This window comes from Hyperoodon ampullatus, assembly GCF_949752795.1.
Source record: "Hyperoodon ampullatus genome assembly, chromosome: 4".
In the NCBI taxonomy this organism is placed as follows: domain Eukaryota; kingdom Metazoa; phylum Chordata; class Mammalia; order Artiodactyla; family Ziphiidae; genus Hyperoodon; species Hyperoodon ampullatus.
In genome coordinates, this window is record NC_136917.1 from 129,454,735 (window position 1) to 129,481,890 (window position 27,156).

Consider the following 27,156-nt stretch of genomic DNA (forward strand, 5'->3'; position numbering starts at 1 on the left):
ATATATAAGCAAGATAAATAGTATAATTCCAAAACTATGAAATTTTCTGCTAATCAATCTGAAGCACTTGAGTAAACAAATGGGACCTAATTAAACTTAAAAGCTTTTGCACAGCAAAGGAAACCATAAGCAAAATGAAAAGACAACCCACAGAATGGGAGAAAATATTTGCAGACGAAGCAACCGACAAGTGATTAAAGTCCAAAATATATTAACAGCTCATGCAGCTCAATATCAAAAAAACAACCCAATCAAAAAATGGGCAGAAGATCTAAATAGACATTTCTCCTAAAAAGACACACAGATGGCCAAGAGGCACACGAAAAGATGCTCAACATCACTAATTATTAGAGAAATGCAAATCAAAACTGCAATGAGGTATCACTTCACACAGTTCAGAATGGCCATCATCAAAAAATCTACAAACAATAAATGCTGGAGAGGGTGTGGAGAAAAGGGAACCCTCCTACACTGTTGGTGGGAATGTAAATTGGTATAACCACTATGGAGAATACTATGGACGTTTCTTAAAAAACTAGAAATAGAGCTACCATATGATCCAGCAATCCCACTCCTGGGCATATATCTGGAGAAAAACATAATTTGAAAAGATACATCTACCCCAGTGTTCATTGCAGCACTATTTGCAATAGCCAGGACATGGAAGCAACCTAAATGTCCATCAGTAGAGGAATGGATAAAGAAGCTGTGGTACATATATACAATGGAATATTACTCAGCCATAAAAAGAATGAAATGCCATTTGCAGTGACATAGATGGACCTTGAGATTGTCATATTGAGTAAAGTAAGTCAGACAGAGAAAGACAAATATCATATGATATCACTTACCTGTGGAAGCTAAAAAAAATGGTACAAATGATCCTATTTACAAAATAGAAATAGAGTCACAGATGTAGAAAACAAACTTACGGTTACCAAGGGGGAAAGGGGTGGGGAGGGATAAATTGGGAAATTGGGATTGACATATACACACTACTATATATAAAATGGATAACTAATAAGAACCTACTGTATAGCACAGGGAACTTTACTCATTGCTCTGTAATGACCTATATGGGAAAAGAATCTAAAAAAGAGTGGTAATATATATATATATATTTATATATATATAAATATATATATATTACATATATATAAAATATATACATGTTACATATATATAAATATATATAACATATATTAAATACATATATAACATATATATATAATATATATATAACATAACTGATTCACTTTGCTGTACAGCAGAAACTAACACAACATTGTAAATCAAGTATACTCCAATAAAAATTACTTAAAAAAAAAGACTGGAGTGAAGCTATGCCTACGTGTTGTTTGAAAGTATTTGAAAAGTTACAATTTGTTCATTGTATTATTTTGCCTACATGATCTCAAATAATTTTGACTAAATCAATTGGTATTATTGAGGCCATGTAGATAGTCTTCTTAAATTATCATTAAATAATTGACTGTCTTTACAGTTTCACACAATTGCATCAGGAATCTATATATTCAGGCAGTTTAGCCTGCAATTTAATGGCATGTAAATGTTGAGAACAAAATTATTAGAAACTTCAGACATGTCACCATAAACCAGAACTGCAATACATGTCAGTCCCATTGAGAAAGTATTTGCAGGCATAAACTCAATATGTTTCTCGAGTACATGAAAAATGTGCTATTGAATGATTCTTCCTTCACAAAAATTGACTATATTGATCTTGGTTTAAATATAGGTCTGTATTGGTAAACAAAAGCATTTTTTCACAATACCGTAGTAAGTTGCTGTTGCATACTAATGAGGCAATTCCAGAGCTACTGTGAAGCTTTGTAAAGAGTTGAAAATAGTTCCTGGAAATGGTAGTCACGTTAGGAAGGCCAGTACTTACTTTAGCTGAGTCCTAATGTTTTGATTAGAATTTGACCAGTTTATAGCAGATTTACTTCTTTCCCAGCTCAAAGTTTCATCTGAAATGTCTTGAGGTCAAAAACTTATAGAAGCTAGGAGGAATGTATCTGAACTAGGTAGCTTGGCTGGGGATTGTGTCAAAATGAAGAATACCTGCGCCATGTAAAGGAGGTAGCTGATACTCTGCCTTAGTTTTAATTCACCGTGTAGGAAGAGAGGGCCTCCGTGTTCTAGACCTTATAACTTTTCAAAAGAAGTCCAAATCTCAACTTTAGTATAGACATTTTCCGTGTGCTTTAAATGTTCGATCAAAAGAAAATAAATTAACAGTGTATTGGTCAAACTCAGGTCTGTTAGCTGTGTGTGGTCCAAGCATGACCAGTTCACCCACTTCTACTCCATCCTACATCTCTTTCCTGCCCACAGTGTTTCCTTTCGTTTCTCTTACATAGAATTGTAAATTTTATACTCCAGTTTGTCCACAGCTACGAGCAAGGTCAAAGGTCTGTAGCCAAGCCCTGGATTTGTTTCTGATATCTTTAGAAAACCCCCAGAAGGATTCTTCTGTTTTTCTCACCATGTTCTAAGGATAAATGGCCCAAAACAAAAAGACAAAGTACTCCAGGTATTGTGAGCCTTTAAGAATCCAGGTCACTTGCTAAAATTGGAGTATGTTCTGTACGAACAGGATGTCATGAAAGAAAGGTACTAGAGTTTGGGATTAGGTACTGTCTTACTTGATCTCAACTAGTTTAATTCTTAGTGACTTGCTAAGAAAGATTGCTTCTTCAATGTTACTCTGCTGTATCACCCAAGAAACCACACGTATTTTCTCATTTCTCTCTTGCTTTTTCCTTTCTTTCTTTCTTTTTCTTTTTTTCTTGCCTCCCCAGGCTAAATCCTGGGATTTTTTTTTTCCCATTACCTGTTTTCTGTCATCTTTGTGCCCAGAAAGTCAAGTGAAAGAAAGGGGTACTTCTCAGTTGAATCAGGTTACCTCTTAGAACAAATGAGGGCAAAAACATAAGCAAGGGTTAAATGCCACATGTAGTCACTCTGCAAGTACACATTTGTGGTTTAAAAAGCACACTTCATTGAATAATTTAAAATATGTTTGTACCGTCTGCTCTCTTGGGGATTAACATTGATCATGATAGCAAAATAATCACATGTTAAATGAATTCTAGATACTGCATTCTATCATTCATAATAGCAATAATACTGGTAATCCAGATGACCTAGCCTTTTCTTTCTCCATGTAATTAAGGTGACCTAGCCTTTTCTTTCTCCACGTAATTACACCGTTGATTTTCCCGTATGGGAAAGTACAACTAAGTACATGCTTTTTCCTAAATGGAACATGCAGTTCAGAAATTCTGTCGTTTCTTTTATGGAAATAAAAAAAGTACAAACATATGCCATCTTTGAAGGTAACGCTATGTAAGTGCTTGGGAATAATATTTGCTGTATTTACTGTTTTGTGTAAATTCATAAGAAAAATGATAAGATCGTCATATGCATATTTTAGAAACTATGCAATCAGTTTTATCCAGGGATTCTGTTGTCTGTCTAGAATAGGGCAAGAGTCTCTATGTAAACTGAATGAGTTTACTTCAGGGTGGAAATTGATTTTTTTTTTCCCCTGAGCTCTTACATTTCATGTTTGAGCCTCAGTATGGACTGTCTTATACTGACTGCAAATTTTTCCATGTGTTTGAGCCTTTTTTTTCCCCAAAATATTGTAAGCTTTGTAAGGGTAGGGGCCATTTGGTTGTCCTTATGTGTCTCTCAAAGTTTCCCACTCTGCTGGGCTTTTCCAAGGGCAAAATAAATGATGAGTAAATGATTGATTTTTTAATGCTATAAAATAGGGAGAAAGGTTAAAAGAAAAAAAAAAGTTGATTCTGGTAGCACATGTTCAAGATACTTGGGTCAATGATTTCTTTTACTCACACCTAATTCAGGTGTATAAACTGTCTGTCCTTAGCTTGGGCTCTTCCTGTGTGAACCTCTATGACAGTAGAATATGGATGAAAGGGCCCCTGAGGACATTTCAAAAGTCTTCCAAACAAATACCCTGTGCTTAATAGCCATCTATTGTCAGATAACCTTCCCAAGTTGCTGCATTCTATTCCCCGTGATTCTCTTTAAAACCAAATCTTATTTCCTAAAAGAGGATGGAATGCAGTAGGCATCATTATTCTTTGCAGAAGGTCTCCAAGTCATGTCATTAAATCACCCTTGTCTTCTCATCTCTAAGCAAAATGGTACCAGTTTATTTAAACATTCTTTCTTAGTCCCAGTATATTCTCCTACGAAAGTTCTCTGAGTATCACTCTTCAAGCTGAGTGAGGTCTCTCATTTGATCAAGGAGACTATAAAAGGCAGATTGAGTTCAAAGACCCTGATGTTGCAATCCTTTTTGTCATCCCATTTGAACTTCTTGCTTTTGTCCTGAGCTGTTAACTTGCTGATTTGTCACTAAATTATCATGTTATGTATACTTGGTATTGGCGAACCAGAATTTCATTCCCCTTTCATGTTCACTAGTTGGTGTTCCCCACAAGTTACACTGCCTTGGTCTCCATTAAATTGTTTTTTCATGTTACAAAGTCAACTTAATATCTGAATGATCTTCCAAGATACTGCCTATTATTTCTTTTACTTCTGTGTCACAAAGCTTTCAGTCTGATTGATAAAAATATCTAGTCCCAAAGCCCATTGTTATCATTTGCATTTGCCAATTCACATAGAATTAGTCGTAGTCTCACTGTCACTTGTCTGGTAAATCAGACAAGTGCTGTAGAAATACTGTATTTTTATTTTGGTAAGGCATATGAAAAGGTCTCTTGTGGTATAACTGTAGATACAATGGATATGTGGGCTGGATGAAAATGCAGTTAAATAGATTTTTTTTCTAGTTGAACAACGTAGATGAAGATTACTGAATAACAAATAGAAGATTATTTATGCAATCAAATGTACAGAAAAATGGACTTGAAAGTGACAGGGAACACACTGGAATGCAGTCAGGATCAACAGTTATTTATGTTTGCTAATAAAAATGACTGCAATTTCAAGTTCACAGTTAATCTGAATTGGATTATGGAATCCTAAGGAAGATAGTGCATTGATTAAGAGCATGGGGAGATTTCTGTCCTAAGCCTCATGTATATAATATTTATTTTTTATTTTAGTTTTTTATTGAAGTATAGTTGATTTACAGCATTTAAGGTGTATAGCAAAGTGATTCAGTTTTACATATATATATATATATACATATATATACATATATATATGTGTGTGTGTGTATATATATATATACATATATATACGTATATATATGTACATATATATATATATATACTTTTTCTGATTCTCTTCCATTATAGCTTATTACAAGATACTGAATATAGTTCCCTGTGCTATACAGTAGGTTCTTGTTGTTTATCTATTTTATATATAGTAGTGTGTATCTGTTAATCCCAAATTCCTAATTTATCCCTCTCTCACCTTTCCCCTTTGGTAACCATAAGTTTTTTTTCTATCTCACCTTTCCCCTTTCGTAACCATAAGTTTTTTTTCTATGTCTGTGAGTCTATTTCTGTTTAATAAATAAGTTCATTTGTATCATCTTTTTTAGATTCCACATATAAGTGATATCATATTCTATTTGCCTTTCTCTGTCTGACTAGTATACTTCACTTAGTATGATAATCTACAGGTCTATCCATGTTGCTGCAAATGGCATTATTTCATTCTTTTTTATGGCTGAGTAATATTCCACTGTATATACGTACCACATCTTCTTTATCCATTCATCTGTTGACTGATATTTAGGTTGCTTCCATGTCTTGGCTATTGTGAATAGTGTTGCTATGAGCACTGGGGTGCGTGTATCTTTTCAAATTAGAGTTTTTATAATGAACAGAGAAATGCAGATGATTGTCTCTCTCTGCCCCATAATAGTCATATCACACCTGGAGTGTTGTTTAATTTCGGATACAACACTTTAAGAGGAATCAACAAGCAGGAATAAGTCCAGAAGTCTGTTGCCAGGATGGCGAAGCATCTGGAAATTATGACATATTTGGAACAGTCAAGAGATCTGAACCTGTAGCCTAGAAAAGGGAGAGGGCGAAAGGAAAGTTCTCTTCACAGGGTTGTCATAATAAAAAAGAATCAGGTTTGATTTTGAATGACTCCAGATCTAGGATCAAGAGATACATGTCGAAAGGTGAACTTTAGTTTGGTACAAAGAACTTTACAATATCTAGATCTGCTCAAAGCAGAGATGCTGCCCCGTGAAGCAGGGTGATCCTCATCCCAGGAGGGGCCTGAGCAGGACCAGATACTTGCTTCTCCCTGGAGAGTGTTCATGCATTAGGAGAAGAATACATTTCCAATTGCTTCTAATAAATCTTCCAATTATAATAACTTATTACATAAAAAGTTCTTAGCAGAGTGCCTTTTATAGACTCCTTGATAAATACTCAGGAGATATTAGCTGTAATTGTTATTGGTAGTGACTAATCCATGACTTTGTAACTGATTATTTGTCTCAAGGGAATAAGTAAAGGGAAGGTGTCTCTGTTTAAAATTTTAGCCAGCCTCTGTTGCTAAATAATTAAGGTACTTAACAAGGGCCTATGCTACTTGTAACTGATTTACTCTTAATTTATTACCACTTTATGTTTCCTGTAATTGCCTTTACATCCTATGTTACCTGGATTTGGGATTCATTCATCACATTTAATAGGAAAATTTTAAGCAGTTGCTAAATCACAGTTCCTTATATTAAATTGTCTAGTGACTAACAATAGCAAATAGTCCATCAACAAAGGATTAAGTCATGACAAAAACATGGATCTCTTCCATTAATTAAAAGGAATGTTTCAGTTTAGGGACTTTCAGAATCTTAATAACAATTATGTTCTATGTCACGTTAGCTGCATTGGATTTTTTCTTGGGTGATATATTTATCTTTCAGGATTGCAGGTAATATTTACTGAAGGCATTAATGCATTCACCCACTTATTCATTCAATAAATATTGTAGCAAACACTGCCTGGGTCTGCATCTGCCTCCTCATCTCTGTATAGTCTCCTTTTCCCTCTATCTCCACAGGAGTCAGGCACCACAGGAAAACTAGCAACTAGCCCCTGCACATCCCCACATCCCCCAGAGTCTACCACCAAGGGCTCCACGGCAGTGAGGCAGTCCCCCTCCTTACCCCATTCCTGAGCTTCTTGTATCCCTTCCCTGCTGCATTTTTCTTTCTATCACTTATCACCTCTCTTATATATTTTGCTTAGTTATATGTCCATCTACCTACTTCTACTGGAATGTCAGTTCCATGAAAGCAGACACATTTGTCTGTTTTGTTTGCTCCTGGATTCCCAACACCTAGAATAGTAACTTGACAAATATTTGTTGAATGAATGATTAAAGCTTAAGTGTCCTGGAAACTGATACTAGAAAGGTGTTGTTAATCCTCCAGGGTTACCTAACCCATTTTGGCAGCGCAGAGCTGTGAACCAAAGTCCTTTGGCTCCAAAACGGCATCCTCATTCTTGATCTCTCCCTCATTTACAAATAACTCATGAATTTTGCTGAATGAACCCAGGAATCTAGAGGTATTTGACAATGGCAAAGATATTTTCACTGCTGTATGGATTTGTGTACAGGGGGATAACTTTTGTATCATCTAAATTTAGGAGAACATCCAGGTCAATACTTACCTGCCTAATCCCTTGCTATGCAGATCACTCCTTTACATTTTGTTTCTTCTCTGAATTTATTCAGTTTGATTAACACTATCCTGAGTTTTTCTATTATCCGTTATTGTTTCTTGGGTCATTGATGTAGACCCTAGAAGAAGCAGGGTACAGTGATAGATTTGGAGATGCAATTATGGGTAAGACTCAGTCTTTGCCTTTGAGTTGCTTTCAAGCTAGTGGCTGAGACAGCCTTGTATATTTGCAGTTCCAGAGTCAGATGGTAGCCAGATAATTTAAAATCCAAACAATGATACTTTTGAGAGTAAAAGGAGACACTATTTAATAATCATACTGGGACAATAACTAGTTTAAAAAGTGAATGAGTATAACATATGAGTCAAGTCCTTTTTTACAAATATTTACTGAGCACCTACAACACATAGACCGATGTACTAGGCTCTGTGGATAACTCAAAGGTGAATATGCATGTATCTGCCCACCTTGTGGTTTGTAATCCACTTGAGGAGAGAGACCATTAACAACTCAATACAGGGAGGTAAACGATGGCATAAGCTGAATATAAACTTGATGTGATGCCAGCCAACCACAAGGTTTCAAATAGGATCAACTGATGTGGCAACTTTTCATTTCTATCTCACAGTATGGTCATTTGAAGTGAATCCTTCCGTGATGCATGAATTGGACATCAAATGGATTTATGACTTCTTTTCCTAGTTAAGAGTTACAGCATTCACTTCTTTTGTGTATATATAGAAGATGTTCAACTCATGCTGGCTGACTAGCTGGCTGGCTGGCTGGCTAACTGGCTGAGGTAGAAGAATGAGTTGATATATTTTTTTAAAAAGTCATCTAGCAACCAAATATAGAACAATCTTTGCCAAAGACACCTCCTTTGTGCTTGACCAACTAGTTGACAGAGTAAGAACCTACAGCAAGCTTATTTTTCATCTTCAGATTTTATAATGATAGAAGACATTTGGTTATTGGAAGATAAGCTTAAAAGTGTTTTAATTCCTTCCACTGCTTCCTACTGTTGGAAATTCTTTTGCAGCTGAATACTGGCAACAGTTTGTCTTGGCAAGTAAACAGTGCTGTTTAAGGACGAAAGTGTAGGAAGTTAGTAGAGGACATCTGTTGAAGAAGTCATGTTGTCAAAGCCCATTATGTATATTAAACTCATTTGTTTCCATTTTCATACATTCTAAAGCAAAATGTCACTCCATTTAACATTCAGTTTATAAGAGCTTGGAGACATAAATTGTGTGGGCCTACCTGAGACTTCAATGAATGAGCATCATTTTATTCAGTTGATTTTATTGCTCATTTAACTCAGACTAAACTTTGGATATATAATAGGTTTGTTGAGACAAAATTATCAGTAGTCATGGGCCTTTGTTAGGTGTGAAAACTGAAACCAACAGAACTTCCTGCCCCTGTTAAATGATACTGGGATCAGGCTACTTTCCCATCCCTGTGTTAAAGAAAACTGAGAACAAGCAAAAACAACTTAGCTGCTTGCTTCCCTGACTTCTTCTTAAAGGGTACTCTTAAGACCCTGTCCGAGTGGTCTTCTCCCTTACTGCAGTAGGTTTAATTAACTTTATGTGATTGACAGGTTTCTGCTGGGATTTTGAGGAAGTGACAGTTAACAGATAACATAAAATTTTAAGAGAAATTCATCAGATGAATAAAACTTTTCTAAGAAGATGAGAAGCTCTGGTTCATTTATTCCAAACTTGGCTTCTTATAAAATGAAGCAGTTGATTAATTTAAAGAAAAGTTATCCTCGCTCTAAGGTTAGGCCTGCTGACTAGGCAGACTGATTTATGGGGCTTTATGTTTTTCTAAGTTCTAAAAGGCATGCCATTGAGTCTCTCATCAGTTTTCACAATCTGTGGAATTGAGTCATGCTCATAATTTTCCCAAGAGGCTAATGTATAAGTCAGAATGTTAACACTATCTCTTACAACTGAAGATATGACTGGTCTAAGAACACCAATTCCACATGACACCCATTTTCTAGGTAACTCTAATCAAGAAGCCAAATTCTAGATCAGAAAGTTGTTTGTGAATATCAGTCAGATTAAGGGGCTTCTTAAGGAGACAGCTGACTCTTTCATTTTTCACTGTATTTTACTTTATAAATTATTCTTTAAGGATTTTTTCATGTGACTAACAAGTTATCTATTTTTAGAATACTCAATGCCTTTGTTACTATGAATGAATTCATTTTTTTCCAACCTTAGCATGACCAATGCCCCCTCTATTTGCATCTATAATAATCCTATTGCCCCCCTTCATTGTAGCATATTTTACAGCATAGTTTAGCTGAAGTTTACAGATTCATTTTTCTTGAAATATGTTCCCTAATAAATAAGGAAGCACCTTGACTGCATAAGTTTTTGAAAACAGTTCTATGGTCTGTGAATCTCATCTTATTAGCTTTGGTCCCAAAGGATACCCAGATTTTAGGGCCTCCCTTATCTATAAGAACTATATTTTCTTTTTGTTCTCTACTCGTCAGAGCAATTTTTGCTAGTTCTACAACTGTACCTGAAGACATGCCAAAGATGCTACAGACACCAAGTGCAAAAAAAAAAAAAAGTCATCAATATTTCTATTATTTTTTGCTATGTAATTTGCTAATTGAGTACAATCAATAATTTCTCTCTAGTTGATGGAATCCAGATTTTGACATTTTAATAAAATTTCACCTGTTAAAATAGTACTTATTAAAATAGTAACACAAGAGACATTCTAAACTGCTTAGATAATATAGGTAGGGGAAAAGAAGAAAATTAAACTCATCTATTTTTTCCCATCCTTGTATAGTTTTATATTTTGATGTGTATTCTTTTTGTTCTCTTGTTTTTCAATATATATTTTTCCTTTGTTAAAAAAATATCATACTGTTATACTGTTTTATAACCTAGTTTTTAACTGACAATATTTTATGAATTCTCCTCCATGTCATTAAGTATTATTTCAGAAACATAATTCCCACAATGTCACATAGGTTCCCATGGAGGGTGCCACATACTCTACCCATTTCTTATTCACAACTCGGAGCAAACATTATCATAATAAAAACTCCGAGGGCTTCCCTGGTGGCGCAGTGGTTGAGAGTCTGCCTGCCGATGCAGGGGACACGGGTTCGTGCCCCGGTCCGGGAAGATTCCACATGCCGCGGAGGGGCTGGACCCATGAGCCATGGCTGCTGAGCCTGCGCGTCCGGAGCCTGTGCTCCACAATGGGAGAGGCCACAGCAGTGAGAGGCCCGCGTACCGCAAAAAAAAAAAAAAAAAAAAAAAACTCTGAGTACTCTTGCTCCTCCAAAACCACCTATCTAACTTTGTTTAATGGAGAATTTCCCAAATGCATGTGGCTATGGAATTCATGTGTTTGTCTGTGTTTCTGTGTTTAAGATGCCTATAAGCATATCTTAGTGTAGTCTGAGAAAAGTTTTTCAACACAATCATTTTAATGGGTTCATGATATTTGTACTGATTGGATATTCCATTTTTTTTCAAGCATTTGGACATTAAGGATATTTACATCCTTTTACTTATTTGGGAGAACACTGTGATGACCTTCATGGTAGTTTAATATTCATATGGACTTGTGGCATTTCCTTCTGTTTGAAACCATTTTGTACAAGACTGTATGAAGTGTCCTATGTGGAGTGTTTCAAAAGCAGATTATCAGAAAAGCTAATGCTTAATAGAAGAAGACTGATAAATTAATTAATTCGAAATTTGCCGGTCGTATTCTCAAAACATAGAGCGTGACTAAATAAAGGTATAATCCCGTGATTAATCAGGTGGTTGAACAGCTACTTGGATAATTTTTACTTACTGAATGGAAACTGTCGGCCCAGGCAGACACATCTCCATCATCCCCCAGCTAAAACCCATGTATACTCCTTATTCGCTGTGAAGAGACTTTGTCCTCACATTATAGTGGGTGCTCTTTGGAAAATATTTCTGTTTGATAAAATATAGTAAATAGCTCGACTGCTAGTAGTTAATAATTTTATTATTATTCTGGAGGAGTTGCTGAGAACGAGGGATTCAGGAGGAAGATCAGCAAGTCTTTGGGACATCCAGCACCTTACAATTTCAGCTGCCTTATTTGACAAGCAAGTATAGTTCGACATGCTCAAGTTGCAAGTCAGATAAGGCAGAATGTCTGCCCTCAAGAAACTCGAGTGCCATGAGGAGAGTTATAAGTGCCATGAGGAGAGTTATAAGTGTGTGAAGAGCTGTGAAACAATGTGCTGGAGTCATAGGTGGGTGGGAAAAATAGATGAGCGGCATCTCAATAAAACTGAGGAATGGAGACCATGTTTTGGAAGAGATGACACTTAAAGGAGTCAGCCAGCCAGAGAAGGGAGAGAAAAGTCTGCTGGTCAGAGGGCTTCTCATCTTTGAAGACCCAGTGGTGTGAAAGAGCCAGCCTTCTCAGGACATTATCAGGGTTACTCATGGCAGATACAGGAGAGGACATCAGAGCAACCTCAGAGGGGATCTCTGTGCTAAGCTTTGGATCTTAGCTTTTGAACTTCATCACTAAAGAAATGAGGAGTCATTGAATGACTATAAGCAAAAGAATCACACGTTCAGATTCCCTTTTTCAAGTGACCCACATGACATGCAAGTGAAGGATGGAATTAAGGTGAAAAAGATTGGAGATATTAACTCTAGGTAAAAGAAGAAAAAATGGAAAGTTATTTAATTAATTAAGGAAAACAAAATCTGCCGAGAGGAATAACATAGTCTGATTTTTGGAGCCAGATTAATTGCCTGACTCTGATTCCACCACTTAACACTCTGTTTGACCTGGGACATCTATCTCAATCCCTCTATGCCTTGTCTTTCTACAAAATGAGCATAACGCTAGTGCCCAATTCATAGAATTTTAAAAAAGATTAAAAGAGCTAATTCCTACCAATAACAGTGTCTAGCGCATAGAAATTACCTGATCAAGGTTAGCTATCATCTATTGTTAATATTATTATCATTGCTAATCTAATATAATTATAATATAATATTATGTTATAATAATATTTAATGTAATATATTATTTAACATTATTTATGCCTTTAGGATTCATGGCCTGATTAGAAGTGATTGTCAGGTGATTGGCTGAATGGTGAGAGGGCCAGAGAAAACATGAAGAAATGTATTTTGGGGGGGTAGGGAAAAAGAGTTGATGTGAATTATATTATAAATGCTGGAATGAGGTAGCTGTGGAACTTCCAAATGGAATTTTCTTGTGAGCAGAAAGGTACGGACTCTGGAAGAAGATGTGGGATTGTTTTAGAACATCATGGGTATTTGACGCCACTGGATTGGATGCATTCACTGGGAAATAGGTAGGTCAGAAAGTGAGAAAAGCTTGGACAGCTGAAGGTGGGTTGAACCCCAGAAGCATTGCTTGCCAGTCTGGGTGTGATAGAGAACACAGGGTCTGGGAGGGAGTCCTTCTAAACCACAAGGGAAAATGATTCAGCTGATTCTTATGCTCTGATAGGGTTGTAAACAGATGATTTCCTGGTGTCCTGAAAGAATTCCTTCAGCTTAGCGAATTGCCAAACCCAGGCCAGGGTAGAGCTAACAGCTGAAAGAATCTTCTTTAATAAATAGTGGAATTATTAGAAGAAGAGTGCTCTTGCCTCAAACTGTTACTTGCTAGCAATTGCTTTTAATTGCTGTTAAGAACATTACCAGCGTTGAACTTCTAGTATACCGAAAAAATAAAAATGGTTTTCTAGATACCCTAATGTGATTTCTGCCCTTGTTTTAGAGTCATGGGGTTGATGAGTGAGATTTATGCTAGATTTCCATGCCTGAACGCCATGGGCAGTATGCAAAAACAAACAAAATGTAAATAGATAAGCCTGGCCATTCCTTAGTGACATTTGAGCCCTATTTTATAAAATTAAGTTCCCCAGTGTGTTTGTATTTTCCATAATGTAGAGTCCCTAGTCACCTCTACCAAGCCTCAGAGAAATGGAATTGTGGAAGATAAGAAGGTTTGATTTTGCCTCCGAGGCCACCCCTGCTAATTGGCCATCATTCCCACAGATTCTAAATTCTTGGCAGGTTGGATTTAAGATGTAATCCCTTCTCATCTCAATTTAAGTACAAGTAATCCCCAGGAAACCCTGCCAGGCTCATGGTAAATCATTGCCGAGGACAAGCAAAAACCTAGGGGCAGGACAGGAATAAAGACGCAGACATAGAGAATGGACTTGAGGACACAGGGAGGGGGAAGGGTAAGCTGGGACGAAGTGAGAGAGTGGCATGGACATATACACACTACCAAATGTAAAATAGATAGCTAGTGGGAAGCAGCTGCATAGCACAGGGAGATCAGCTCTGTGCTTTGTGACCACCTAGAGAGGTGGGACAGGGAGGGTGGGAGGGAGACGCAAGAGGGAGGGGATATGGGGATATATGTACACATATAGCTGATTCACTTTGTTATACAGCAGCAACTAACACAACAATGTAAAGCAATTATACTCCAATAAATATGTTTAAAAAAAAATGCCCCTGCTAAGAAAATCAAGGAATTTCACCTACCTATCAGTGGCTGTATATTTCCTCCCATAGAGGTTTATGTCTTACCCTTCAGTTTTTTATTTCCACCTCTTTTAGGAAATTCTTATTGGCAGCAGATCTTATTCTCGAGTACTGGACAGACTCCTAAATTAGCTTACAGATAAAAATATTGTGCATTTGTTCTTAAGACTCTAAGATGGGCAGTAGGTCCAAAGGGCCTCTTAAATTTGAAAACTATAAATTATACACAGTTGTACATCACAATTAGTTGGTAATCATTAGGCACTACCTCCATGTTGTAAAATTATATGTGTCCCCAATTATAAAATATTATTTAGGAAAATATACCAAAGAGTAGAAACATAGCAGGAACTCCGTCCATATTTTATCTCCCCTTCATTATGCAAATTAAGCAAAAAATTCCTTGCTACCTCTACTTCGCTCGGGTATGTTCTCTCATGTTGATGAGGTTCCAGACTTCTGCCTGGTATTTCTCAGTTCAGGTAGGTTGCCCTTTCCTTCATAGGCACCTTAATAACAGTTTCATTTTTACAAGGAACCGTATGCAATCACTGGGCATTTTGGAGAGCTGGCTACCTTATTTTTCTGCTATAAGGAAACAGATTTGAATGTCAGTAGAGGGTGTTGTCAAGAGTATGGGTAAATAGACCTCTTCCGACATTTTAGGAGTATGGACTGCCATAGGCTATTAAAGGGAAAACTGCACAGGATTTGGGATCTAGCAACCCACTTTCAGAAATAAAAGCACCAACCAGTAAGAATATATTAACAAATGTGTTTATTGTATATAGAAGCCCATTCATTCTATGGAGTCTTATGTAACTATTAAAAAGAACACACTGGATTTCTATGCATTGCCTGAAAAATTATCCATGATTTATTTCAAGTACAAAAGTACTTGTAGAAGATTATGAATAGTATAATCCCACTTTATAGAAACAGGATGGAGAAGCCCTGTGTATGTGTCAGTGTGTGTGTGTGTGTATGTATTATAGTGTGTGCGTGTATGTATATATCTGTATGTATATTGATAGATTGATAGAATTAGCATAAAGAAAATGGGTGAGATTAATGCGTAGGAAAAGACAATAAGGGTTTTATTTATATACCTTTGTGTCATTTGACATGTTAAAATGACCATGTGTCATTTTGTAATAAAAAGGTACAAAAAGGAGAATCATTAGATAGGAAATGCTTATTGTCAAATGGGAAATTATCTTCCCTTTCAAACTAAAAAATTACTGAATTTAAATGGTGTTATTTAAATCCAAACAGTGTTTGAATTTGGCCACTACAGAATAAAATATAGCTTTCTCTCATCATACTTTGTGTTTGCCCAGGTCCCAGGGACTCTTAAATAAATAGGTTGTGTTTTTTTCAAATCCTGGATAAGAAATCATTTTTCAAACATAAAAATTACCCTGCACAGTACTCTGAACTCCTGTCTTCAGACTACACACAAGGGCCACAGTGGTTTTGTTGCTGTAACACTAGGGAATGAGGTGAGGACTAATAAAAACTGTGGGCTCATGAAAGCTGTAACCTTTCTCTGAGATGTTGCAGCCGTAGGTAGAATTTTGGAATGATTTACACTTTGTCCAGTTCGTCTTTCATTGTTATGAAAAGTTAACTTCCAATTAGTAAAGAATTTCCTATCAGTTTTTCGATAGGTCTTCATCCGATGAGCAGCTAGAGGTTCCTCCTGAGAGAATATTTCTAATAAGAAAAAAAAATCAGTTTCAAAGTCCAACTTAATATACAAAGGGCTTTGCTGACAATTTTTATGTTCCTGAGAGGCTAGTGCAGTTCTATTGTGAACAGTAATTTATGAATGAGAACCCACAATTTTTGACCAGCAAATTGGAAAACCACCATAATCATTTATTTCCATGTGCCCATCTCATTTTCTAAGGCTCTATAATCAGTTTAGCAAACAGTTTTCCCCCTTTGAAAACATACCAAATGCTTGATTATTTCCTCCCTACCAGATGCATGTTTGGTGTATAGGTAAATAACTGATTTCCCAACCACTGTTACATTAGGTTGATGTTCTTTTAGACATCAGACTTTTTTTATGGATTAAACCTTGCTACCTGGTCAAGAGATCTGGTTTGAGTGGAAATAGGTTTTTGTGGCGCTCTACAGAATTTCTACCTCATCTACTCAGCCAATAATTGGTCAGAGCACTGACTCTGTTTAGAAATAAGCAACAAGCTTCCCGTATCCATGAAAAGAAAACAAGAGAGTGCGTTTAGCCTCCGAGAAACACGCATTTACTCTTGAAGCAAAGCAGCACCCGGCGATCAGAGAGCAGCATATGTCTGAAATCCATTCTCTGTCAGGTTCTTTCCAGCATTCCCAGGAATGCTGGTCTGACTACTAAGATTTGTTTTTACTTCCTGCCTTTTGGATAAAATGAGTTTGCCAACCAGCTGTGAGTTCCTAACACTGGGGAAGGTGTCTAGGTACCGAAGCGCTGCTTATGTTCATGGATCACCTTATGCAACCAACAAGCCCATTGACATTAAGCCACAGAGGAGACGGTAACTGCTTTCCTTTCTTCTAGTTGTTTGTCTGTAAAAACGTGTTTTGTTACCCTTTGGTAGCTGCTTTGGAGGTCTGCTGAGCTGGGAGGGTCAGGGTGAGAAGTTATTTTAAAATTCAGCATACAGGATAGTTAGAAAAAAATTAACCTAAGAGGAAATCTGGAAAATATTCTTGACTTCGTTAGTTAGCAAAAGCTGATCCGGTTTCAGGGTCTGTAGGTTTTAACAATTTGAGAGATTGCTAGTGCTTGTACTACCTTCAGAATCATCCATGATGAATATTTGAAGGAGGATTTGGCCAACTAATGGATATATTTATTAAGATCTCTTATTACTAGATACCCAGTATCTCATAATATACGTATAACATTCCTTAATGCCAAAGTGCAACAAATATGTTAAAATTCTATAAAAAGCATTCATTTTCGTGGAGGCCAGAATAGGGTTAGATATTTCTCCTCTGAAGAAGATGTCATTTCTAGGTCAGTGTTCCAGAATTCTGCGAACTCACAGTCTCCACAACCCGCCCCCACACTACACACACACTACCCAGGCAAACTCACGTTGTATAATTAAGAATTTCAAAGTTGAGCTCAGTGTTTTCATAACAAGAAAAGAGGGTGCATAGTAAGGAAAGCCTTTCTATCCTCCAGCCTTTTTATTGCAGTGTCAGGATAGGGATGATACGTTTGACTAATGGGTCCAAAAAAATCATCCATCAATTTAGGTTTTATACAGTCATTTTATTCAGTTTTTCAGAATGAACTTCAGAAACTTTTTATAATGATATTCTTTTCTCTGTGAAAATGCCAGTTCTCCATAATTTTATGAATTCTTGAAATCAAAATCCAAAATTCTAAAAGCAACATAATTTACTGGAAGGCTATCATTATCATCTTATGCTTCTACTTTTCCTTTTCTAATTACACATGCATAAACTCACACATAAAGCATACATTTTGCCAGATATGACCTTATTTGTAAACATAAAGGAACATTCAGACATTTAAGTGATTTTTTTCTAAAAGTTTCCAAACTTCAGAAATGCCTTGGGATTAGTTTTTCAACTGTAAAAAAAAAAAAAAAAAAAAAAAAAATTGGTGTGATGGGAATGAACTTTTTTTAAAAGTAGATTATATATTGTTCAAGAGAATTATCCATAGCTCTTTCATAAATGTAAAATCAAAACTTTGAACTGTGATTTAATTCATTCAATACACACATGCACACACACATATGTATGTGCTGCATATATAAAATTATTGAAATGATAATAAATCAGCTGTCAAGCTTAAAATAATTTTAATAGATTATTGAATATTCTATTTTACTTGGCTAGGTAAAAATATTGTTAAACACATGTAAAACTGAGAACCTTTAGTCCTATGTATACATTAAAATATATCCTTGATTCCATCTTTGGCGGTTCACTGGAAGATGAAGAAAGCTTATGATAAAAAAAAAATAGGAGAACATCTGAATTAAAATAAAAAGTATGGATGTCCGAAGCATTATAAATTATACTTAAATTACCAAACTTCAGGTGATTGGGAAACATATAGAACTGATTATGCTAATTATTCTGAGAAAGTTGAATAATTATCCATTTAAACCTATTTGGAAATGCCACAGAGAAAAAAAGTTTAATGCTGTAAAAAATTAATTACATTTTCTTAGAGGGAGATTTCAGGAAGAAGTATGACTCAAAGATACAAGAATGACACCATCAGATCTTTACTAATTTACTGTGGCATAAAGTCATGCCCAATTATAGGGCAACTTTGGTTATACCTCCCTGAGAACTATCCATCAGTCATCAAGGTTATATTAACTTATAATAAAATATATGCAGAGGAACTGTAGTATTTTAAAATATTTTACTAAACTTACAGTAATACTATTTATGAAGCAAAAATAATAGTAATGCCATGGTGCAACCACTTTGGAAAGCATTTTGGTCTTAATCTTTTTTTTGTTGTTTTTTTACAGCAGGTTCTTATTAGTCATCAATTTTATAATTTTATCCACATCAGTGTATACATGTCAATCCCAATCGCCCAATTCATCACACCACCACCACCACCAGCCCCGCCGCTTTCCCCCCTTGGTGTCCATACGGTTTTTCTCTACATCTGTGTCTCAATTTCTGCCCTGCAAACCAGTTCATCTGTACCATTTTTCTAGGTTCCACATATATGTGTTAATATACGATATTTGTTTTTCTTTTTCTGACTTACTTCACTCTGTATGCCAGTCTCTGGATCCATCCACGTCTTAACAAATGACCCAAGTTGATTAGTTTTTCAACTGTAAAAAAAAAAAAAAAAAAAAAAAAAAATTGGTGTGATGGGAATGAACTTTTTAAAATTTTTGTGAGCGGAAATATTCAATTCTCTTCTCCAAGTATCACGGCTCTTCCTGTCGACCTCTAACACCATTTGAATTCATAACAGGCTGGTAGCAACTAGCAACTATGTCCAAGTACATTTAGGAGAATGTGTCCTGAGACCCCCTACACAGCTCAGTGTTCATCAGTCACCCAAATCCCTTCTGTAATCAGGGATGTGACACCACAAAGGCACACAAGTTGCCAAATTGTTAATGTATGGTCATGAAAATGTAAAATTCTTCCATAATAGAAGATGTTGCATCTTGAAAGCCTACTTGAAATGGATATGCCATACAGATAGATAGGATTATTGCCTATAATTTAACTTTGACAAAGTTAGGTAATTTTTACTAATATCATTCATTGAGCAAGACATAGTAGTTATGGCATTGGCTTGAAACCAGTTAAATAGGGTTCGATTCCTTACTTTTTTATTTTAAATTTACAGAAGTAGGCTCTTCAAATGTGTCAATGCTATGTCCCTATTCACATTACCTTACTTTTTTCTCCACCTAAAAGTAATCAACTTTCTGTGTAAGTCAGTGGAATCCTGTGTTTATGTAACCTGATGAATATATGCATGTAGTGTGGACTCTTAGCATACTGTATTATACTCAGGCAATTTCAGACTCACCTCCAATCAGTTTTTACATCGGGCATCACAGTGTATTTTGCAAGAAAATATTCTTGCAAGGTGTTTGGCGATAACCAGTATTTTGTAGTATAGACCTCAAATTTGTAAAAATATCAGGTCCAGCTTGTCCTTTAGTACAATACATTGCTTATATATAGCAAGTAAATGGCCTTTTGTTTAAAAGATATGTAGTCATTAAGTCATTATATCTAGAGCTTATATACCATAGAAGTATAACTATGGGAACAAATTTGTAATGACGATGGTTGAAGGGGGTGGATGAATGGATGAAGGAAGATACAAATCGTAGACAATGTCTTTTTATTCTGTAAATCATTTTTTAAAGTTGTAAATTTCCTTTATTTGAACTTCTTTTTATCTGCTGAGAAAACAATACATCTGGAACTCTGGTAGGTCTTTGTCCTAGATGCACTGAACTTGACCCCAAATTAAATGGTGAATTCCAGGATGCTTGCTGGGACTCATCTAAGATTTGTCTAAAACAGCATGTTTAAGTTTATTTTCATGTAGTTACAGTTGTGCTCTTTGGCAGAAAGGATATTGTTTTGATAATTACTAAGAGGGAGGGAAGGAAGGAGGGAGGAAGCAAGGAAAACATCTAAAGAAGAGGAGCTGTATGTTGATGTTTTAACCTAGTCAATGAAGAGTAATATTGAGGTGGTAAAAGAGATCTGGCTTTTCACTAAATGGAGAGAATAAAGTAGGAAATCTAATCAAATATGCAAAATATAGCTCTGACTTCCCTGGTGGCGCAGTGGTTAAGAATCCGCCTGCAATGCAGGAGACGCGGGTTCGAGCCCTGGTCCAGGAAGATCCCACATGCCGTGGAGCAGCTAAGTCCGTGCGCCACAGCTACTGAGCCTGCACGCTAGAGCCCGCGAGCCACAACTACTGAGCCCGCGTGCCACAACTACTGAGGCCCGCATGCCTAGGGCCCGTGCTCTGCAACACAAAGAGCCACTGCAATGAGAAACCCACGCACCGCAATAAAGAGTAGCCCCTGCTCACTGCAACTAGAGAAAGCCCGTGCACAGGAACGAAGACCCAACGCAACCAAAAATAAATAAATAAAACAAAATATAGCTCAATTTGAATCCAAGTATATCCTTATAAAGTAATGACTTCTTGAAAGAACAGCATGTTATCTTAGAACACAGGGGAAATAATTTCCATATTGAAAATTAGCAGTATTGGAAGCGTGACCACATGGTCATTTGATAGTTCTGAATTCTTATTTCAAAAGCAGCAATGAAGAGATTAACAAAGCAGCTAACAGTCCTAAATCTTAACTAATCTCAGTGTTGAAGAGAATGACAGTCCTATCATCTGTGATCCTAATAATTTTCTATATTCATGATTTTTAAAAATTTTCCCTTTAATATTTTGTAGCCTCCACAAACCCTAGGACTCTGTATTTACTCTTGCAAGAAAAATAACTTCCTTTAAATGTCATAATACTTTGAAGTCTCAGTTTTAATCCATAGAGAAAACAGTAACCAGATTTAATCTGGTTCTTCTACTCCGTCCTCACCCCATCAGGCTGCAGAGTTTTTGAGTGTGTGAATCGCGTCTTGCTCATTGTTACATCCTTGGTGTCCAGAATAGAGGCAGGCACAGATCAGACAATAAATGCTTGTTTATGAGAAAGTGATGTTACCCATCTTGGCATAGGTGGATATATCACTTCTCTGGGTGCCACCATATGGAGTCTTTGGCAAGGCTTTTGCCTCTGCTCTTCTCCTGGGTCAGCTGAGTTGCCTTCCTCATTTCCCTATAGAATCTGCATACAGCACTGATTGACTTCAGACCCCTGGCTTAAGTGGTTGGGATCATGGCTTTCGTTTTTAACAGGTTAGCAAAGCATATGTATTATTATTATTATTATTATTTGCTTCATCAAATATAACCATATAGTAAAAAGGAGAAGAAATAGTCACCGTGAGAGGGGACAGAGGAAAGTTCCTAGAGGAAAAAGATACTGCAACTGTCAGAAATGTGATAGCAGCACAAAAGTTTATAAAATAAGTTACAAAAATTGCGAACTGTAAGCCCTAGTTTTGTTTGTCCTGCAATAATGTAAAACTCAGAAAAACTTTTTTTTTTAGCAAAATAGAAAACAAAAATTGGGAGCAGCGAAAGGGGAGGGTCAGGACTCACCAGCACCCTAAGGTACAGAAAGCACCTGTGCTCCTGGGCAATACTTCTCACAACCCAGCACAGGTCTGCATCTCTTCCCAGCACCTCTGGGGGCTCACACATCTCAGCGGCTCTGCCCCGTGTCTCTGGCTGGTGGGGCTCTGTCCTGTGCCCTGCTCTGAGGTCCCTCTTTTCTTTTTTTTCTTTTGGCGGTATGCGGGCCTCTCACTGTTGTGGCCTCTCCCCCTGCGGAGCACAGGCTCCGGACGCGCAGGCTCAGCGGCCATGGCTCATGGGCCCAGCCGCTTCGCGGCCATGTGGGATCTTCCCGGACTGGGGCACGAACCCGTGTCCCCTGCATCGGCAGGCGGACTCTCAACCACTGCGCCACAGGGAAGCCCTCTGAGGTCCCTCTTGCTTCCCACCTTCTTCTCTCCCCGCCTCTAGCCTGTTCTCCTAAATCCTATAGGTATGCTCATTGTCCCTATAATCTCTGGGATCAGAAAAAAGCACAGCGCAAGAGAGCCAGAAAATAGGAATGAACACCAGGAGTCTGAGTATACCTTAATCAGCCTGTTTCCTCCTTGAGGAAAGATTACAAAATTGCACACTTATATTTCTAACCAATCATCAAGATTTCGTTTACTCAAATTCTTACTTTTAGTTCATTAGTATTATTATTCTTAGTAAATTTTTATTAGTATTAGTTTGCTAGGGCTATCATAATAAAATACTACAGGCTGAATGGCTTAAACAACAGAGATTTATTTTCTCATAGTTCCGGAGGCTAGAAGTCCAAGATCAAAGTGTTGTCAGGTTTGGTTTCTCCTGAGGCCTCTCTCCTTGGCCTGCAGGTGGCTGGCTTCTCACTGTGTCCTCACAGGGTCTTTTCTCTGTGCCTGCACCCCTGGTGTCTCTGTGAGTCCAAATTTCTTCTGATAAGAACACTAATCAGATTGGATAAGGGGCTCATTCATCACCTCTTTAAAGACTCTGTCTCCAGATACAGTCACATTCTGAAGTACTGGGGCTTAGGCTTCAACATATGAAATTTGGAGTGACACAGTTTAGCGCATAGCAAATTGTGTTCATAGAAATGCTTTGCTAGTAATGACTGTGGAAGGAGATAGGAATTGGACTATGATTCCTCAATAATTGGTGACCTCCTGTTCATAAAAATATGTTCAGTCAATGAGTCTGAACTTGCACAAGTGAGACACTGCAGAGTATAGATGAATACCTCTCACTTTCTGTACCAAAGGAAAACCATTCCACGTTGTGAACAGTCAATCTTTATCAAATATAACCTCTTTAACCTGGAGTCTAGAATCATTCAGACAGGGCCCAAGCCAACATTTGCTCTTCTACAGCCCTTTTTGGAAAGAGAATATTAAATTTATTGTCAATGTAGCCAGTAGTTTTCAACTGGGGCAGTTTTACCCCCCAGGGAACATTTAGCAATGTATAGGGACATTTTTGATTGTCACAAGTTGGGGGGTGGCTAATGGTATCAAGTAGGTAGATGAACAGGATGCTGTTAAACATTCTCGTATACACAGAGCAGCCCCTACAGCAAAGAATTATTCTTAAAAAAAAATGATACAATTGAACTTATTTACAAAACAGAAATAGACTCACAGACATAGAAAACAAACTTATGGTTACCAAAGGGGAGAGAAGGGGAGGGATAAATTAGGAGTTTGGGATTAACATATACATACTACTGTATATAAAATAGATAACCAAGAAGGACCTACCATATAGCACAGGGAACTCTACTCAATATTTTGTAATAACTTATAAGGGAAAAACTGTGAAAAAATTATATGTATGTATAACTGAATCACCTTGCTGTACACCTGAAACTAACACAACATTGTATATCAACTATACTTCACCTAAAAAAAAAAAAATCTTAAAAATAAAAAGAAGTATTCGACCCAAAATCCGAAAATCCCAATAGTGCTGAGATTGGGAAAGTCTTGTATAAACAAATTGGATTGGGGAGTACTTTGAGCTCTTTGAAGGCCTGTATTTGTACCCAGATAATTGATTTTTTTGGGATATTTTTTATTTATTCATGAAAACACCTTCATTTTTCTCGTGGTAACTACTAGATAATGCTCTCTTAGCCTGGTTAAAAATAGACAACTGCCACACTTTTTAAATGGTCTAAAATATTCAGTGATTCAAAAAGCTTTATTGCATTGTCAGGGCCTGTTATCATTTCAGCAGAGCTACTACGAAGATTTCATTACAGAAAGCTGAATAAATGATCTAATACATTCTTGTTGCTCCAGGCTAGGTGCTCAACATTGATCTGCTTTTCAAAGTGAAGTGAAAAATGCTAGGTAAAATTACACAGAAGATAATGAATATCGAGTGACCACCCCACTGGCCTGGTATAGTGAAGCTCTGCTGGACTCTTGTCACCTGTCCCCATGCCTATGTGCATGGGCACATGTTTTGGGAATGTGTGAGCCAAATGTGGGTTTTCATCATAACCAGCTCAGCTCATCCTAGCATCAGAGAAGAGTTTGTAAGGGGAAAATTCTGGGGGAAAAGGAAGTACTTCCTCTGATAAGAGGCCTTTCTTTCCACTAACTAAAACTTCTAATTATCGTCAAGATTTCTTCTAAGCCTCCTTTCATCTGGATAGAAATTATTGGTGGTAACAGTTTGAACTAGAATGTGTATTACCAGCCCCTCATTCTCTCCTCAGATCCAAAGCAGTATTACAACTGTCTGCTAGCTAAGGGTTCTCCAGAGAGCTCAAACTCAACATATTTGAAATTAAAATTATTCAGGGTCTCTCACCATCTTCCGTGTCCTCCGTGATCCATGGCACTTACCAAAAAGTCATCCTAAATGCTTCCTCTCCCTCAGCCTACCCACCCCATCACTACCTGGCATCAGGTGCATTCTTTCTCCTTCCTTTTGTTGCCATCCCCAGCACACCATCCTAGCTCAAGCCCTCATCCTCTTTTGCCTGAAAGACTCCTAGCCTCATAATTGTTCTCTTTATCCTCCTATCATCCTCTCTCTGATTGTCATTCTCTAAAATTTCATCATGATGCTTCCATGCTTACGCCAGTAGCTTTTCATTGCATACAAAAAAGGCTTGAATCCAAATGTTCCTGGTCTACTTCCTCCATACCCTCTACCCTTGTAAATGCCCCTCATCACCCACGTATACTCTGCATTGTAGGTGTAAAGAGCTACTGACTATACCTATTTTTAGCCTGTAGTTCTCCTCTCCCCCCTTTTGTGATGAACCCCAACTCATCCTGCAGATATTTTTCATTAATCCTTTCCTAATTCCCTAGTTCCAAAAGGAAGTTTCTCCTTTAGCTAGCTGTTGTTTCTTTTCTTATATGTTTATCACAGCATTATCATATAAACCTCAGTTATTTATATACTGTCTTTCCTGCCATTTAATAGTGGCATGATGGGAACAGCTGTTTTAGGAAGAATAATTTGGCAATATCTCGCATAAACTGAAATGGAAAAGACTGGAGCCGTATCCTGAATGAAGCAAGGAGAGTAAAATCCTGGCAGGAACAATTTCATTACAATTACAAAATACATAAGTATGTGATTACAACTGTGAGAACGGCTAAAAAGGAGACAAGGGCCCAATAAAAGTATATAAATACATACCTAACACAGTCTGAGCATTTGGAAAATGTTTCCCTGGGGATGAGGAGGCCTGAAGATGAGTAACATGTTCTGCAGAGAACTGTATGAGGGAGGCCCTGATATTAACGGTAAAGAAACTAAAAGGATAAGGTGTCTGGGCTATAACAAGGGAGGGCGGAGAGTGGCAAAAGTAAAGTGAGGGAGATTGCTCTTAAAAGTAAATGAGGGCTTCCCAGGTGGTGCAGTGGTTGAGAGTCCGCCTGCTGATGCAGGGGACGCGGGTTCGTGCCCCGGTCCAGGAAGATCCCACATGCCGTGGAGCGGCTAGGCCCGTGAGCCATGGCCGCTGAGCCTGCGCGTCCGGAGCCTGTGCTCTGCAATGGGAGAGGCCACAACAGTGAGAGGCCCACATACCGCAAAAAAAAAAAAAAAAAAAAAAAAAAAAGTAAATGAACAAAATAATTCTTAATTTCTTTTTTGGAGAGAAACATTAAATGATTTTTTAATGTAATTCTTTCATTGGAAATGCAATTTTAAAACATATCCTTTGTGTCTTATTTATCACTGAGGATTTTAAAACACTGAAATAAACAGTAGGTAATATTTTCCAACTGAAGTTAGAAAAAAACGGTCCCTTTTCCTATCTATTGCCAACTGCTAGAGATTAATAAAACCAGTTATAAATATTCACCTTTGTCCCTCTGCACCAGTTCAGCGTTCACCCATCACCTAACCATACAGCCTCTCCTTTGCCAAACAGAGTGAAATGAGACTATTTAGAATACTTAGAATGTTTACTGCCGTGAAGTACAGGAGATTCTACACAATCACAGTGACCTTCATGTATTAGTCACAGGACACGGGGAGGGGGCAGGGTAAGCTGGGACGAAGTGAGAGAGTGGCATGGACATATATACACTACCAAATGTAAAATAGCTAGTGGGAAACAGCTGCATAGCACAGGGAGATCAGCTCAGTGCTTTGTGACCACCTAGAGGGCTGGGATAGGGAGGGTGGGAGGGAGACGCAAGAGGGAGGGGATATGGGGATATATGTACACATATGGCTGATTCACTTTGTTATACAGCAGCAACTAACACACCATTGTAAAGCAATTATACTCCAATAAAGATGTTAAAAAAAAAAAAGACATCAAATTGCCCATCCTTTGAAACCTCTTTCAGTAATTTTCCTTTTTTGTTGTTTTATTTTGTTTTTCTTTCGTTTGGACTTTTCTCTTGCATTAAACAAGATTATTACATAGATAAACTGATGCTACAAAGAGAAAGCTTTTATTATCACCTTTATTTTACTTTGTTAACTGCATAAATGAAATAGTGAATTCTGACAAGCATTCCAGGCTTAGCATAGCACCTTGCTATCAAGCAGATTATATATTGATGTAGAAGGTCTGAAAGAAGCAAAGACAAAAAAAAAAAAAAGGGATGGGCAGTCAACTTTAAGATTTATGACTTTGGACTTGATCCCTAATGCCATGTTTTCTACAGCCCCAAGAGGAGGGCTGCTCCAG

General features: G+C 37.2%; 1 protein-coding gene across 5 annotated transcripts in view; it reads left to right on the plus strand.

The window, feature by feature from the left end:
* PDE4D (phosphodiesterase 4D) overlaps positions 1–27,156 on the plus strand; it is a gene marked incomplete at both ends in the record, with an annotated part of 1,136,097 nt that overhangs the window by 695,309 nt on the left and 413,632 nt on the right. The window contains one exon of one of the 5 annotated variants that reach the window (XM_079703997.1): positions 16,676–16,803. The exons of the other annotated variants lie outside the window; for them this stretch is intronic. Coding sequence (XP_079560123.1) covers positions 16,676–16,803 — 128 coding nt within the window. Of the gene's footprint in view, positions 1–16,675; positions 16,804–27,156 lie in introns of those variants that run through there. 5 annotated transcript variants of the gene reach the window in all.